The 18,757-nt window shown below is 42.5% G+C and overlaps 1 protein-coding gene across 1 annotated transcript in view; it reads left to right on the forward strand.

Annotated features, from left to right (window-relative positions):
* The window catches only part of AS3MT (arsenite methyltransferase), a 1,233,739-nt gene that overhangs the window by 1,069,820 nt on the left and 145,162 nt on the right, over nucleotides 1-18,757 (forward strand). The window contains exon 10 of the mRNA XM_069611692.1: nucleotides 4,275-4,412. Coding sequence (XP_069467793.1) covers nucleotides 4,275-4,412 — 138 coding nt within the window. The remainder of the gene's footprint in view (nucleotides 1-4,274; nucleotides 4,413-18,757) is intronic.

Raw genomic sequence — 18,757 nt, forward strand, 5'->3', positions numbered from 1 at the left:
TCAAGTTTCGAAAAACAAACTGTAATACTCCACAGCTTCCACTAGATGTCGGCCTATGCACAGCATGTGAATCTAAGCAGATACAAGCATCAGAAATACAATTACGGTGAGTAATGTATCCCATATATATATATATATATATATATATATATATAGATATATAAATATATATATCTATATATAGATATATATATTTTGTTTATTTTTCTTTTCCCTTTTTTCCTTTTCTCTTTCTCTCCTTTTTGCCTTTCTCTGGTTATATAATTTTGTCTTTGAATATATACTGGGCATTAATCTGAGATTGGAGCTTCGTTTTTTGTGCAATATGTTTTTGAATTACTTTATGCACATTGTGTCCACTTTATACTACAGGACGCTTACTAGACTAATATGAACTTTAATTGGAGATGTCCAATATTGACTGTCTGTTTTTATGCTGTTTTTATTGTGATTTCAGCACTATGTGTAATGTTATTAGATATGTGTACATTAAAGATTGATTGATTTTATACTTTCCTTGACCTGGTCTATCCCCTCATTGAGCTCATACATAGAGAGCAATTTATCCTGTTGATTTGCTCAATGGTTTGATTCACGTGACCCCCTCTTCTCTCATGTTACTTCATCATACGACCCTTGGAACTTGCAAGATGATGCTAATTGGCGGAGAGCAGTAACATACTCTTCTACCAACTCTCCTGGTTCCTTCACTCTCATGCGAAAATTATACCTTTCCAGTATAGTGTTAGTTTTTGGGTTAAAATGCAAGTCCATTTTAGCAAAAGCACAATCAAGATCAGACATGGCATCCCCTTAACCATTGTTTGCAATCTGTGGAAGAGCCTCACAGATTTGCTGTCCTTCATATCCTAAATGGTGCATCTTTAGAGCAAGTTTTCTGTCATTAGAAAAGGAATTGCCACCAGCTGCCTTCAAGTAGTGCACAAATCCTCTCTTCCACTGTGCCCATTTAATCTTGACTTGACCTACAGTTGCCATGAACATGGGTGGGCCACTAACATTAGACATAGTCATGGTGCAATAATCTCAGCTTGCTAACTCGTCGTTCTTTTTGTTTGCCCTTCTGTTGCGAATATCTTCTTCACTTGAATAGAATAGGTTTCTTTCTTGCACCTTCAGTTATTTTCTTTTTCTTTTATGTGATGTTTGTTTGCTCTTGCCTCTCGCACGTTCTGCCTCTTTTCCTCTGCCTTATGGGATGCTGCAGCTTCTTATAACTTCTGCGCCTTGTGCCTTGCCCTTCACCTTGTTCCTAAATACGTTCTGTATATCCTCCTCCCGCACTTCACCTTCCTTTCCTTCAAATCTTCACCCCTCACCTCTTCCTTCCTTTTCTATTCTTGCTGCTTCCCTTTCAAAGGCACCGTCTTCACATGTTGCTCTTCTACATCATGTAATATGGTAACAGTGGGACGACGCGGGGGCAGAGCAGCCCTGTCAATGCGCTGCGTATGAAAGTCACTGACTAATGGCAAAGCGAGTCGCCGGACGGGGAACGTGTTCCCAGCGAGGTGAGTGGGCTTGGGCTTGCGTGTGTCCCGGATCGCTTTTCCGCGACGGACGCAGGAAGGCACGGTGGGGAAGGCACGCAGCAGGCACTTACTTGTATGCATTTTTAATTGCATGGTGGCCGCTACAACGTTCAGTTGAATGGAGCAGTTGGCTCACGACGCTGCAGTGCTTCAGGCCGTGGTACTTCAGCAGAGGTGGGCGCCGGAGGTCTTTCTTTAGAGGAATACTCATCGCCAATGTTAGGTTAGTCACGATCAGATACACAAAGGTTGTCTAAACTATTTTATTAGGCTAAATATACACAAAAGACCTCCAGCAGTGTGAATACAGCATCAACTCAAACAGCAGGAGAATAACTGATAAACATGGAACTCAAAGAAAAGTACACACCTACATCACACAGGTATAGAACGCTGGTGCCACCTGATGACATAACAACACTCCAGCATAATTAGAACATCCAAGTAAATACATTAAAGCTAACACTATAACAGGGGGGTTAGTAGGGTATGGTGGGAATAGGTAGAGTGAGAGTTGTGATGTTCTGTTGGCAGCTTCAGTTCGGTTTTCACTGTTCGCTGAGCTTAGGTGAGAGTTTCGGGTCGGTGCCAGTTCCCATGTGCTGTTGTGCATGGTTATGTGTTGTTTGTGTGTTGTTGCAGTGTGGGGAGGTGCATACGGATTGTTTTGCAGAGTTGTGGTCGTGTGAGTTTGCGTTGGAGGAGTGTATGCAGAAAGTTGAAGTTTTTAGAATTGGGTTAGTGTTTTCTATTTTTCTTACCTTCTTACTTTGAACTTCTGTGCTCATCATCTCTGGCCATTCTGTGTGTTTGAGGGGCGTTAGCTTTCCTTTGTTTAATTCTAGTAGTAAAAGGGCCTGAGAGGTTGAGGCAGCCTTTGGGCTAGAGCTGGCTCAGTGATGTTTTTTTGTTGTCTCTCCCTGGGATTGTAGTGAGTGGGATGGGGTGCGGGTAGTGTGCCCTGGGGGCCCTTTGGTTGCCTTATTGATTAGTGTCCCAAGTCAGTTTCCTATTTGAGTCTTTGCTTCTTAGTCGTTCCCTTCCGATTCTGATGTGAAGAGCTAGGTTTTAAGTAGTTTTTGGAATTCTACGTGATCCCTTGTATTGTGTATGCTTCTTGGGAGGCGGTTCCAAGTTTTTGCTGCCAGGTGAGAGAAAGATGATCCTCCGAATGTTCTTTTGTTGTGTGCTTTGGGTTCTAGGCGATCGTCGTTGGTTGATCTGAGTGGTCTTGCCGGATGGTAGATGGTTGTGTTCTTTTTAAGGAGTTCTGCTCCAGAATTTTTTTTTTGTTTTATTGGTAGCCAGTGTAGCATTTTCAGCGCTGGGGTGATGTGTTCTCTTCGTGGTAGTCTGAGCAGGAGTCTGGCTGCTGCATTTTGGATATGTTGTAGTTTCTTTAGTAGGCTTACAGGCATTCCTAGGTATAGGCTGTTGGCGTAGTCTATTCTGGACATGATGAGGGAGATGATGTTGTGTGTTGGTGAGAGTGGCTAATCTAGAGAGGAGGTGACAGTTAAGATGGAGAGCATCGTAGATCTTATGGGTCTGAGTTGAGAAACCTCTCTCACCTCTAGTCTTATATTTGAAACATGGGGCCTCAAGTAGACGAGAATGTAGATAATGCATTGTGTTCGCTGTACTATTGAATGATGATGTTTGTCAGCAAAATAGGGCAGGGGCATGCCATGTAGACCTTTAAATACTAAAAAGCCAACCCTCAGAGTTTTTGAGAGATAACGAAATCAATGTCCTTTCTTTACCATTGGGCCGCTAAGTAATATTGGGAGGTGGGCAGAAGCACGGTGAGAACTTTGATCAGCCAATCAGAAGCCTATTTGTCTTTCGCTATTTCCTATGATAGATTACTGCTGATTGAGTAGCTAAAGGTCCAATATTACCTCTGGGCTCCCCATAATAAACCCTTTATTCTCTGGTTGGTCTTACACTTTGCAGTCAACCCTGCCTGAATGTGTAAGAACTAAAGAATTCTCCCAGCTTGAGATGTACTAAACCTATTTTACTTACTTCCTACCTACCAGCTAAAAAATAAAAAATGTATTTAACATATACCTGCATGTGAACATTTTTTAATTCAAAGAAATACTGTAATCCTGTTCTCTTATCTATCCCGCTCCCTTTCTGAGAGCTAGTCTTGATCGATAAATCACTGCTAACCCAATTGAGCCAAGAAATCAAAGGGGCAACCTGTCTGCATAGCTAGGGAATGTAGTGCTTATTAAACATGGGACGGGGGATTCCTCCTAACAATATGTAGGCACGAGTCTCAGCTGAACCCCTCACCCATTAAGGAGCCCATTAACCAGTTAGTGAAAAAGTGACTTCTAGACCATGTAACTGTAGCTCGTATTAGCAAACTGTATGGCATATCATACTCTCATCTGCACTTGGTGAATACTGCACAGAATCTCAATTTATTTGTAAGTTCCTTATTCCAACTGTTTTGAAAGTTATTGAAGAACATTCAGATGATAATTATAACCTAAGTTTGTCTTAATGTACACTTGTATAGATTAGATGGGTTGGGGATATGAAACACAGATTTTGATTGTTCTCCTATGTTGGTGAAAGTCATAGTAATTGATGGCCTTAAGTGAGGTTTGCTCAGGGATTATTACTTTATATTATGTAGTAAAATCTGCTTTTTTCCAATTCAGGCTATTGTATATTCATTCAGTGCATTATCCATTTATAATTTAGGAAGGTGAAGTTGTCAATGTTGATGAAGACACATACAGAATTCTGAAGAATTCCAGGTTTGCAAATGAGTTTCTAATGAGGCCAATTAACCAGGAGAGGGATTCTGTAGATGGAGGATGTTGTCCTGCAAAGAGAAAGGTTAGCTCTATTTCCATTTTCTTTTTAGAAACCTGAACTGTTTCAAAGAAAGACCATGTACTCTACAGCTCGTAACATTACATGTATAATTGTTTATGTGCTAATGGCCTGCAAAAAAATGTCAATAAGCAATTTCTCACCAGTCTCTGGTGTGCATATTGAAATGTCGACAAACCATTAAACAACATATGTGTAAAGCTTATGACCTTGTCGTGAAGTCAGCAGAATCTGATGTTTCATAATTCCTGCACCTTTGTCACTCAAGCCTCCTCTTGTATTTCCAGTGGTTTAGATTAAGGGGACATTTATAAAGCCCATTACACCACGTTGCTGTGTCTAGTTGATCCCTGTTTTTTGATAGGGAGTTAGTTCATCCTTTACTCTCTACAAATGCCATTTTGCAAATTTTTGAGGAACGTACAGTTTGTAAACTGAAAACCAAATATTTATTTTCAAAAACCTTTAGCCCACTACCATCCAGAGTACCTCTGACATTCCCCTGCTTCTCACTATTATGACTATTGTTTTATTGTTTTGGTTTAGTTTTTGAGACGTAGCATTTCCAATTAATATTTTGATTCCATAAAACAGACAATGCAAATATATAATTCATGTTTTTACACACTATATAAAACAAAGACAGTTAGCAACGCACACCTAGTTAAAGATATAAAATGTATGATGTTAATACAACGTAATATGTAATCCTTACTGATTAAATAGTAAACCTAAGGTGCAGGGGAGAACAACCGCTCCTGGCACATGGACGTTATGTATATGCAATACGTAACAAAGTTCCCAGGATGTGGGAACTCCCGTCCTCTGCACACTCTCAAAGACCGAATATCAGCCAGACTCTTACTCTATACAGCTTAGAATGTATGCAATGAAGCAAATTCAAAGTTATTCAGATAATGTAAGTATTCAAACAAACATTCCTCGAGAAAAATTAATTTCAAATAGTTCATTTTTTCTTCACAGTTGCTACTTTAATGGGAAACCCAGCGCGTTTCGAGATACAATACTCTTCATCAGAGGTTCTCTGCTGTGAAGATTGGTGCAATTTAACAAAAAGAAATCATAAATGCAAATTTCTGAAGATGTTGTTCTTAAAATAAACATTTTCTAAGATAAAGTCAAGATCACCTTAAACGTGATTAATCACCTTTTGGGTAAAACACTCCAGAAATTCTCTGGCTGTGTACATGATATGTGGATAATGTCCAGGTATATTCCATCTGGTATAATCAATAATCTGGAGGAAACAAGAGTAAAATCTATTAAGACCGCTATGTTGATCAACTGAGTGGTTCCCAGTAGAAGCGGGAACGTATGTGCTAAAGGAGAAGAAGAATATGTCTTACTACTATGCTGGTAGTATCCAAGATTGGGCTGTGTGACCCTGTCAAATTCAACACTTCATGCCTGTTAAGTAAGCTCCTGTAAGGAAACACAGTATCTTCGAAGTCTAAAATGGAATACCAACGCTGTATCCCTAATGCAAGAGAGAGTAAATTAAATTAAATAAAAAATCACTAATCGGTGTGTGTTTTACCCATTTGATCTTGTGCTGGTGTGTGGAGAGAATCTGGTTCGGATTAAACTTTATATCAAGAGATCATGATCTAGCTCCAAATATGGTTGAGTGTCCTGTAACAGTCCTAGTTCAGCTTTGGTTGTAAATGAAAGAATCCATTATCACTAAGGCTCTGCCCTTATCTGCAGGCTTCATGATGATGGAAGAGTCTTCGACTAGTCGTTTCAGTAGCCGTATTTGGTGTCTGGGTAAATGATTATGTGTATGCGGGTTATACTTATTCTTCCTCTGGTCTTTGGCTGTCTTCAGTTTAAACATGTCTACAATAGGGTTATTAACCTGTGGATGGAAAAAACTCTTGGCCTTCATTTCTAAGTAGTCAAACGAGATGGAATGTTCCTATGTTTCTGGTAGAGAATCGAAGAAAACCCTCAACTCCATTTTTCTTATGAGTATAAAAAGATTATTCTCCTCTTCAAAGCTCGAACTGTTTTCAACTGGGATGTAAGAGAGACCTAGATTAAGTGTGTCAATTTGAGAGGTGGTAAGGGTCCTAGATGAGATGTTCATCGCTATGGACTCCCCTATTTGTTCCGCTATCTTTGCTTTTGCTTTCCCTCTCCTTGTCTTCCTCCTTCTATAAAAAGGGACCAGGGTTATGCCTGACCATGTAGTGCTAGTGGTGGGTTGTGTCAGATGTGTTTCACAATTGCTATCTGGAGCAACAACTGTGGAGGTCGGAGTATTGTCTCCGTCCCGCTGATTACTTCAATGCTATTGGTAGCGTCGCTATTTGGAGTGGGTCTTTGTGATCTGGCTGGTATTTGTTTATTTGAGTTATAGAAATCTTGCCAGGTGTACACAATATCCCTAGCATAGTCTAATGTGTCCCAACGAAACGTACAGATTTTCCTTTGTTCTATTTCTTTTTTGTATGTGTCTAATTTACGGTTGACATCCTCCAAAATCTTCCCCTGAAATAAGTAGCTGCTCCTTAATTTTGTCAATCTCCTAGTCTATCATCGTCAATGATTTGGACAGATCCCCAGTGGTGAGGAGGATAAGTTCTAGAGAGCATTTGTTCAAGATTTTCTCCCACCTTTTAAAAAAAAATATTTCTTTATTGGTATTTGTCAAACATTTTCCAATCCCTCTCCACCCACCATTCCTTGAGGAACCGCCTGTCCAAAATGCACACTTTCTAGGGTGTAAAGTTTGTTATCCAAGGAGCACAACGGGTACTTGTCCAGTTACCGAATATCCAACACCAGCACATTTTGTCGGCACAACTGTTGTACAAAGTCACATTTCAAAAAACGAATAACCTCTCCCCATTCTTTTGAAATCTCTCTGCGTCTCCTTGGAACTTATATGTAATCCATTCCATCGCTACTATGCAGAGCCAACACGCTGCAGTCAGTAGGATTTTTTGTTTCCAGTCTTTTGCGATTACCATCCAGGACGCCATTAGTAGGGTCACCAAAGCCCTTTTCTGTGGCTTTGAGATAGTATACTGCTCGGGATCTAGCAGCCCCCCTAGGCGTTCTGCTAATGATAGAGGCAGAATCTCTGGCACAATCTCCTACATATATATCATGACTTCCTCCCAAAACCCTTTAATCTTGGGGCACCACCACATATATGCCTCCAATCCCCAACCCCCTTATATCCCCTCCAGCACTCTGCCGAAGTCAAACCATATATTCTGTGTAGTTTACTTGGTGTGTAATGCCACTGTATCATCATTTCATACCAGGCTTCCCGGAGCTTTATGGACCGGGTCAGTTTCGTGATGTTCCTCCATAATTCTTCCTAATACCCAGCTGGGACCTCCCCTTCCAGTGTGCTCTCCCAAGCTGTCTGGTACAACCATATCCTTTGGTTTGGGCATTCTTGAAGTATCCTATATATGTCTGCCACGAAGTGTTTGTCCCCTGTGTGGGAGGTGGCATATGCCTCCAAGTTTCGTCAGCAGCCTTATTGCTGCTTGGCGGATCTCCCTCTGGTGTAGCCAGTGCCTCATTTGGATATATTCAAATCTATCCCCTTCCGTCGCCCCTACTTGTATCTTACAGTCCTCAAATGACGCTATTTCCCCCTCCCAAACCATATCTCTAATCTTTAGGCATCCTCTCTCTTTATACCATGTGAATGAACCTTTTACTGTGCCTGGGGTGAAATTCGGGTTGTCAAACATTGGGGTAAAGGGGATGGAACAGAGGAAAGATGTGCCTTCTTTATTAATATATCCCATACATTGTATGTTGTTCTTAGAAATCTGCTGCGACCAGTGCTCGTGGGCCTTTCCTTCCCATGCAGCCACAGTAGGCCAGCCAGAGAGCAACCTGCCACTGTTCTGTCCATTCGTGCCCATATTTTGTCTCTATTGTCTGAGAACCATTCCTGAACTACTCTTAATTGATTGCGCTGCTTCATAATATCGGTGCAAGTTGGGAAGCCCTAATCCTCCTCTTTGCCTTGGGGTCATCAGTAGGTCTAGCGCTGCTCTCGTGCGTTTGTTCTGCCACACAAATCTGGATATTAGTGTGTTCATTGCTTTATAGAAGGACCCTGGGACCGCGATCGGGAGAGCTTAAAACCTATATCGCACCCTCAGGAGGGTCACCACCTTCACCCTGTTTATTCGCCCAAGCCAGGATATCTGCATCGGAGTCCACTGTGCGTAATCTTTTTGTGTTTTTTGTTATTAAGTCTGGGAAGTTGGCTTTAAATAGCGCCAAGACCTTATTAGTTAATTTTATCCCTAGGTATGTTAGGCTTACTCTAGTAGATCGAAAGGGGGAGCATCTCCGTATCAGTGCAGTCATTTCTTTAGGGAGTCCCACGTCCAGCATTTCTGATTTCCCCATGTTTATTTTCAATCCCGATACTCCTTCTTGTGCCTTAAGAGTTTCCACTAAAGCAGGGATAGATGTAGCCGGTTCCACTATTGTTAGCAACATATCGTCGGCATACGTTGCCGTTTTATGCGTCTCCCCGCCGAATGGGACCCCCTTAAAATCCTGGTTTTGTCTGATACCTGCTAATAGGGATTCTAAATAGATAGCATACAGGTGTAGGGATAACGGACATACCTGCCTGGTCCCTCGTTCTGTACTTATAGCCTCTGATATGCGAGCGTTGACCGCCAGCCTTATTGAGGGGTTTCTGTAGTTTGCCCCCACCATTTGAATATATTTAGACCCAAATCCCATTAGTTCCATCGTCTGAAATAAGTATGGCCATTCCACCCTATCAAATGCTTTTTCAGCATCTAATGAGATCAGGGTGGCTGGTACCCTTCTGGTGTTGTCCCATTTTTGTCTTCCCGCTATAAAGCCTGATTGATCTTGTCTTATAATCCCTGGGAGAACCCCTTTGCCCTTTCACTAGGATCCCTGTATATATTTTAGCATCTATATTTAATAACGCAATAGGCCTGTATGATCTGCAGCATGTGGGGTCCTTATTTGTTTTTCCGAACAGAACTACCTTTGCCTCTGTCATAGAGCTCGTCACCCCTTCTATGTTTTGGAATTAGTTATATTGTTTTGCTGGGAAGCTTTCAAGCTCATTGCAAAATGCTTTATAGAAGGACCCAGTATAGCCATCTGGTCCTGGTGACTTATTATTCGGAGGGTCTTTATTGTTATTTTTATTTATGAAATTGTATTGTGCTGAAGCCCGTAGGCATCAGGGCCTACCAAAAATACAAATGAACATACATACAAAACAAGACAAAAGTCGGCTTGGCTAAGGGAGGGAGCGGACTAAGAAGTTAACTTTCACTTGAAGTGGTGCGTTTTCAGCATTTTCCTAAACATTTTGTGATTCCTTTCAAGCCTTAGTGCAGTTGGAAGTCTGTTCCAATTTTGGGCTGCTTTGACAGGAAAAGCCCTTTCCAGACCATTAGACCTTTTAAAGATCGGGCACTTGATCTTACCCAGGGCTTCTGATCTTAAGGATCTTGTTGGAATATATTGGATGATCCTTTCTTTGAGGTATGCTGGGGCATGCCCAAACAAACATCCATTTACTAATTCCATGCTTTTGAAGTGTATCATATCTTCAACAGTGAGCTAGTGGAGCGCTGTTCTATCATTGGTGATATGCTCTCTCCTTGTTTTCCTCTTTATTATTCTAACCGCATTGCTAAGGATAGTCTGGCATTTGGTTAAGCAGCCCTTATTTGCACCTAACATCAGTGCATTTCCAAAATCTAGTCGGGATATGATTGTTGCTGTAGCTACAGTAGCAGAGTTCTCCTCAATTAAGTAGGGTCAAGTAGATTTAATGAGGCAGAGATAGTAGTGACAGTTCTTGTGTAAATATGTGACCTGTGCTTCCGCACCCATTGAGGCTTCTAAAAATAGGTCCAGGGTTTTCACTTTCTCACTTACAATGATGGACAAGTCTTTTATGGTGAAAGACTTGAACTCTGGGCTAAGCTTAGCTCGAGCTTGGAGTGAGCCATGCTGATTCACCTAGCCCTAGGCGGCCCCATGCGTGACTATTGCATTTAGCCTATGTTGATCTGCCCATGTTTTGATGCACCTAGCCCTAGGCGGCACCATGCGTAACTATTGCATTTAGCCTATGTTGATTTTGATGCACCTAGCCCTAGGAGGCCCCATGCGTGACTATTATATTTAGCCTCTTCCATGTCCCCTATTGTTGATTTAATTGACTATGCCCTGCACCTAGACCTATGCTGCTATTTGTGCTTGCTGTATCAGCCCTGGGTGGCATTACACTGCATTGCCTTATATAGCATTTGCCACTAACATCCCACCCTGATTCCGATATGCTGCTGCACCTCTATACTATCTGCCATCTCACTGCACTATGGGCTCTAGTTACTCCCCTGAATAGACAAGTGTTAAATGCCTCACACAAGGCTAACCTGGACCACACGTCTACCATGCCACTAGATCTGATTCTGGCCTCTGCGCCAACAGCCCTTCATTCCATTGCACCTATCTCACCTGCTACACCGATACACTGCTCTACCCAAAAGCCCAACTTCCTACACGACACTAATCCATACCTCAACTCTCCTGCCTTAAGGCTCCAACATTTTGCTACTAAACCCACGCCTAACCAACCATGCCCATTACATTTAGGAAATACCAGACTAAGAACCAGATTCCTTTACGTACCAAAACGCCAAACTATTACCCACATTAACCACACTAACACCAGCCAAACACATCCAGCCCACGTACAACCAGACAACCTTAAGACACCGCTTAAAAATGAGATGAAGGGTGCTCTTATCAATGCTAGATCCCTCACCGCCCATGCCCTTGACATCGCTGACCTCATTACCACACAAATCCTCAACTTTATTGCCATCACGGAAACATGGCTTCATGCAGCTTCAGGCCCTTTACTGGCACTTGCCATTCCTAATGGATATTCCATTATTAGAAATGACCGCAACTCTAGTCTCTCCAAAGGAGGTGGAGTTGCATTCCTCCACAAAGATGACATTAACATAAGACTGATCCCTAACACACAATTCAGTTCTGATGAGTCCATCTCAGTCAAACTTTCTCTTTTTCGCACAACAATACAGCCACTATGCACCTCATTTACAGACCCCCGGGCCCACTTGCTACCTTCTCCAACGATATCTCTACTATCTTGGCAGACAACACCAAACCTAACTCCCAAGTCTTACTACTTGGTGACCTCAACCTTGGATTTTCTGATCCCAATGACTCACATGCTGGCGAGATTGCCAGTAATATCTCTAATCTAGCATTCTCTCATCGCATTCTTGAACCTACCCATTCAAAAGGGAGGACGCTTGACTGGATTGCCGACTTAAATTGCAACACGCATATCATCTCTAACGATCCATGTGCTTGGTCTGACCACCACATAATCATTTTTAACATACCAGCCACAGACCCCCACACCAAACCTAATATTGCACCATCCATCCCTACTAGAAATAAAAAGGATATTACCAAGGCCAAACTTCTCCCCCTGATCTTGCCCATACTTAATAATCATGCTCTCTCACCAGATGACCCAACGGTCCTGGTGGATATCTTCAGCCATACCTTGCTTAAAGCTATCAACACCATAGCACCTCTTAAAACTAGAAAACACAAACAGCGTGCACACCTCAATTCCTGGTTCACGCCATATCTTTCATCCCTCCGCAAAGCAAAGCAGAGCGCTGAAGCACTCTGGAAAAGTACCCTGCGAGACTAACAAAGACAACCTCATCCTAGCAACCTTTAATTACAAGGAAGCAATTCTACAAGCCAAAAAAGATACATACAACCAACGTATCTCACAGGCCGAATCTAACACAAAGGAGTTATTCAAAATTCTGAAAGAATTAGAAGCCCCTTCCTCCACGCCAGACAACTGCAATACGGATAGCAACTGGTGTGAGAATATTCAAAAAGCTCTCCTTACTAAAATAACTACATTACAAGCTAAAATTAATATCAAGCAAAATTGCCTGCAATCCTCCTCCCTTAGCAAACCATTGACCAATAAACCTAAAAACCCAATTTTTAAGCACACTCCCTTCAGCTTTGCCCCTCTTACCATTAACGAGGTGGAAAGTATCATTAGTAAATTGAAACCATCCAACTGTCAAGGCGACTCCTGTCCCGCTCCCATCATCAAGGAATCTGCCCATGAACTGGCTCCTTTCATCACTGCCTTTATTAACTCCTTGTTCCACTCAGGCATTGTCCCCAACAACCTTAAGGACGCTTGGGTCATCCCACTGCTGAAAAAACCATCGCTGGACCCGAGTATCCCTACTAACTATAGGCCGATCACCACAGTCCCTTTCTTACTGAAAATTCTGGACAGGACAGCGTATTTACAGATTCAAAATGACCTAGACAACAACAACTTACTTGGCACAAGACAATCTGGTTTCCGTCCCAAACACGGGTCGGAAACAGCGTTACTAGATCTGAAAACCCAAATTGAGGACTTAAAAGATAACGGTAAACTGGCCTTACCACTACTCCTCGATCTATCGGCAGCCTTTGATCTTGTCAACCATCAAATCCTCTGTCGCCACCTGAAATCGGCTGTACACTTCTCTGATAAAGCTACCAAATGGATCAGCTCCTTCCTGGACAACAGGCAGATGAGGGTATTCTCACCGGCCGCTTCTGCAGGACCCACTCCGGTACCTTTTGGGGTACCTCAGGGCTCTTGTACCTCACCTACGCTTTACAACGTTTTCACGAAAACACTGTTTGATGTTCTTGATTATCTGGGTGTCACCTACACCAACTACGCTGATGACACCCAGATACTCATCCCAATTACAGGCGATTACGTAGTGGATACTAAAGCCTTGAATGATATCTATCAAGTCATCCAAGCATGGATGGCTCAGCATGAGCTCTATCTTAATGATGATAAGACAGAGCTCCTCATCCTAGGTTCTCAACAACTACTAAACAGACTCGACCCGGCCTTCAAAACCTTCAACATTGATGGTAACACCATTAAAGTCTCTTCCGACACCAAAACATTAGGAATTTACCTAATTCTACCCTATCACTCAATAGACAAACTAATGCAGTTGTCTCAGCATCCGCCTACACATGTAAGCTTATTACAGCATGTTCTACTCATCACACAGAACTGTACTATCCTGGCCAGGACATTGGTCATGGCCAAATTAGACTACTGTAATGCCCTATGTCTTGGGACTAGCCAACGTAACCTGAGCAAACTACAGGTTATGCAAAATAATGCAATTAGAGCCGCCCTTAACATTTCCAGATCTTCACACATTTCTGAGACAAGGAGAAGCTTACATTGGTTATCAGTGACGCAAAGAATCGCTCTGAAATCTCTTACCCTCACACATAAATGTGTGAACAATCAGGCCCCCATCTATCTCTCCTCTCGCTTCTCTCACTACACGCCCGCCAGACTACTCAGATCGGCTCAAGCGCACTGTCTGACCATCCCCAGATACAAACTGCAGAAAGCTGGGGGAATCAGCTTCCCTGTCCTTGCCTCCAAGCTATGGAACTCGATTCCCTTACCCATTAGATCTGAACACTCTCCTACCCTCTTCAAACATAGAACCAAATTATGGCTAGCTAACAATGTTGCCTAAATGACCTAACTCATTTCAGGACTCTCGCTCGGCTCTTAACTGCCTTCGCCTATATGTATTCCTGCTAACTGTAGATATTGTGTACAACACATTGTTAACTATGTATAGCGCTACTGCGACTGTAAATACTCTGCACATTACATTGTATATTATGTCTTATTGTATGTATATTTACTGCATTAACTCTCCACTTTTAACTGTAACCAGTACTGTATTACACTACCATGTCAAGATATGCGCCCGGTTGCCCTTGGGCCTGGCTGCGCTATATAAATAAATAAAATACAAATAAAAAAAATGCAAATACAAAGATCATCAGCTCTGTCTTTTTCCCATTCAAGCACATCCAGTTCCTCACCATCCAGGCTTCAAGTATGTTATAAATGATTGCTACCTTGGCACTGCCATTGATGTAACAACCACTTAGTTCCACCATCAACTGGGTCTTATCTGCATAGTCCAATGTTTTCGAGCACTATGCAGCAGCACCTCAGGTAGAGGTTGAACAAGAGCAGAGATAGACTAGCGCATTGTGGAACGCCACAGATTGTGGGCATTTCGCTAGAGAATGTATCCCCTCAATGGATCTTAGATTTCCTCTCTGATATAAAAGAAACTACCCATCTTGTGGCTCCCTTAGAACAGTTGGCTACATTTTACAACACCCACTGGAGCTGATTGTGATCTAGCAAATTGAAAGCTGCGCTCAGATCTAATAGCACAAGTAAACCAGTTTTGCCTTTATCCGTGATGCTCAAAATGTGGGTTTGTAAATCCAGGATGGGTGCCTCTGTGCTGTGCGCCGTTCTAAACCCTTATTGTTGTTTATGCAAGATATCGTTTGCTTAGATGTAGGTTTGGAATTGTGCAGTAGCCACTGTGTCCATAATTTTAAGGAGGAAGTTACAGTTAGTTATGGGATGCAGGTTACCTGGGTCCTTTGGATCCTGGCCTGTTTTTTTTTTACTTTCTTCAGTCTCTCTGGTATTATTCCATCTCTAAATGAGGAGTTCACCATTCCGGTGAACAAGGGAGAAAAAATCTCTTTGTTTTCCAGAATTATGTTCGAAGGGAGTATATTTTCAGCACAAGAGGTTGGTTCCATAGAGTCTAAGTACTTTTACGTCTCCTCTGTGCTAATGCATTGAAATTCAAAATTGTCCTGGTTGCTTGGTGATTTCGTCAGGGTGGGTGTGCTTTGCTGGCCCTGAGATATGGCTTGCACTTCTTGTATTATTTCTCTTGCTTTCTTTATTTTATTTGCAAATGCCTCTTGTACTTTATCGCATTCTTCCTGTGAGGGGGTGATTGGTGGAGTTAAAGACTTCGGTTTCACCACTGATATAAAGTTTCGAACAGTTTACTGGTTGAATTTGATACCAGTGAGATCTGGTTGTTAAAAAAAATATGTTTTGCTTCTATGATGTAATTTATGTATTGCTTCTCAATACCCTTCCAATTGTCCTTGTTGGTCTGAAAGGGGGTTTTCTGCCATATATCCTCCTTCCTTCTCTTTTTTCTCTTTTCAACTCTGATAGTTCAATATTAAACCACTTTTGGTAGCTCTGACCAGTTTGTTCCTGATGGGTGCTACCCAATCCAATAGTGCTTGGAAATGTGAATTGTATTTGGAAACAATGTCCTCACATGTATCGTCCTCTGAACTCTCTTCCAGGATAGATTTAATGCATTGCTCTAATTGTGTTCTTATTCTGAACTTTTTCATGTTCATTACTACTTTTCATCTGAGCGTTTTTGATGAGTGATGAGTAGTGAGCAGGATACTTTAAAATGATCTGTCCAAATGCAAGGAGTCTTTCCCATTTGGGCCTCGAGATTGTAGGTAATTACCCAGTCTAATTGGTTACCCTTGGCAGTGTTGGGTTCTGAGTTAAGTATCCTGAACTCAATATTATTTAATGCCTTTTCCAGGTCAATTGCCTCTAAATCGCCTGAGTTTCCCCTCCACCTGTTTAAATCTCCCAGAACTAATGTCCTTGAGTCTGTGCCTTTGAGGTTATTGAGCTGCTGGATGATTTCATCATTAAAGTCTGTCGTGAGTGAAGGAGGTCTGTAAATTACTAACACATTGACACAACTATTATTGGTCGGTGTGTATTTAAGATAAAGTACTTCGCATCCTTGACAATTAATAGTAGATGGGAACATGACTGCCAAGTCACCCCCAATCCCTGTTTCCCTGTTCTTATGGTGGATGGTGTAGCACTGTGGAACTGCCTTCTCAATTGTCGGGCCACTAGGGTCTTGGAGCCAGGTTTCGATCAGACATAGCATGTCTAAGTCCTCCTCAATGATTAAGTCATGAATGCATTGAGTGTGTTTGTTCATGGATCTAGTGTTCAGCAGACATACTTTTAGCTCTTTGTTCTTATTTAGCTTTCCTGTAATATCGAATTAATATCTTTCTTCTTCCTATGTTTCCTATAGGTATCTTGGTGAATTTTAAGGAGATGGACCGGGACTGGAGTATCAGGGTATGGCAGAGCATGTGTAGGGTTCTGAACATGTAATGTCTTACCTTCCATGGCATTCTGAACATCCTGTTGCACAGCCGCAATGCGTTGCTGACAAAGCAGGTTGTGTAATACCTTCCTTTCGTTTATAAATCCCATTCTTACCTCTGAAAGGGGAAAACCTCTGTCCAAAAACTGGGGTAACTCCGTAGGTCCCCCCAACGCCACAGACAGCGAGGACCGACGAAGACCAGCTCGGCTCAGAAGCGCCTAACGTTTCTATTTGAGCCGAGCTGAGTGGGGCCTGAATGCAGTGCAGCCAAACGCAGGGTAACTCAGAAGATGTCAAATATAATCGCTATGATGTTAAAGTGCACAATGCCTGGGAGAGGCGAAAGTTTACTCAGTAATGTTGACGAGGGCAGAACAGATGACACGCACGTTTAAAGAACAAAGCTGCTTTAAACAATTCACAGCCTGTGTGTGTGCGCGAGATGTCAAAAGCTAGTTGCAGATGTAAAACAGTGTTAGCTTCCAGAAATCTGCTAGTTAAGAGAACTACTCCCCACCGTTATGCAAAACAATTAACAAAGATGAGATTTCTAAAAAATGCACGGCAATCAACGTGTTACCAAAGTGATGACATGCAAGCCTTATGATTGAAAAGAGGCCTGGGGGATTAAGTAAAGGTGGGCGGGACCAGCGAAGACCGGCTTGGCTCAGAAGCGTGGGCGCTGAAGCGCCTGACATTTCTATTTGAGCCGAGCCGGGTGTCCTGGGAACTGTAGTTCCTGAAGTGGTGGTTGCCTCTGCTATTGCAGCCGAAATGCAGTACCCTTTATACTTTAGCGCCTTTGACCTATTCTACTGTTATTTCCTTCTCCAGGGTATCCCTCTCCTCATCTGTTATCTTTGGAAGCTTTATCCCTGTGAGGCTCCTGGTCTCCCTAGGAGTACAGTTGTTTATAATATGTTGTAAAGTACTGTTTAATCCCTCCGAGTTGGTAACTAATAATGATTCGTCTACCCGTTTTATTCTCCCGGTGTACAATTTTGGCTGCTCTGTTGCTTCAGGAGCCTGGCCAGCATTCTGTCTACCTTATTGGCCCCTATATAGTAGCGCTGCTTAAGATTTAACAAAGCTCTCTCCGCCTTAGTGGTCCTGAGCAGCCGGAGTTGTATCTGTGCTTCCTTCACTTTGTTATAATTTCCCTTATTCTTTCATCCTGCCAGATCTATTTGGATTGGTTCAAGTACTGCCTCGGGATCTTTTTCTAACTCATCTTTCTCTTTTTTCGTCTTTAGGGTTTTAGAGAGATCAATTCCCTCTCGCAGAACTGCCTTGAAGGCATCCCATACTGTACTCTGTGACACCCTTTGTGTATCATTCAGTGCAGAGTACTCTACTATTTTACCCCTCACTATCTCCCGCAGGACTTCATCCCTGATGAGTTCTACCGGCAGTCTCCACGTCCACAGAGGGTTACCTATTTTCGGGCCCCTGAGGAATATCCTAATTGGTACACGGTCAGATAGGGAGATCGGATCTACTTCTATGTCTAATAATGCTCCTATTCTAGAGTAAGTCTAGTGAACGTGGGAGAAACAAGTGAACCCAGGGTCCTGCCCCCTTTTAGCCCTCCATAGGTCTCTCAGAGCCATTTCCTCCAATCGCTCCTGCAACGCCACTGATGGGAGTAACCCCTTATTGCTGCCTTGGCCGCTCCTATCTTTCACCGGGTCCCAGGCCATGTTAAAGTCTCCTTTAAGGGTGATGTCCCCTTCCACAAACTTTTCCAATCTCCCCAATGTCTGAGATCAGAAGGCATCCTGACCCATGTTGGGGGCATATATTGTCCCTATTGTCATGGCCCTTTTCCCAAGCTGCATCTGCAGAAAGAGATACCTCCCATTCCGGTCTGCCAATATTCTGATTATTTTTGCCCCCAGTGTGTTTCTTATGCCTATCAGTATGCCAGCCGTTCTATTACAGGCATTTGCCTGGTATAACTGTGTAAACTGCTGTATCTGCATTTTATGAGTGTCTCCTTTCCTGATGTAATAAAATTATATCTCCATTACTGCGTTTTATCTGTGTAACCACCTTCTTTCTTTTTATCGGAGTATTTAGGCCCCGTACATTGTGTGAGAAGATTTGCAGTGGCTTAGCCATTACTCCTTCTCCATTCCTCTCCTCTGCCTTGTGTTCCCCCGT

This window comes from Ambystoma mexicanum, chromosome 8 (genome assembly GCF_040938575.1).
Source record: "Ambystoma mexicanum isolate Mex_15411 chromosome 8, UKY_AmexF1_1, whole genome shotgun sequence".
NCBI classification, from domain to species: Eukaryota; Metazoa; Chordata; class Amphibia; order Caudata; family Ambystomatidae; genus Ambystoma; species Ambystoma mexicanum.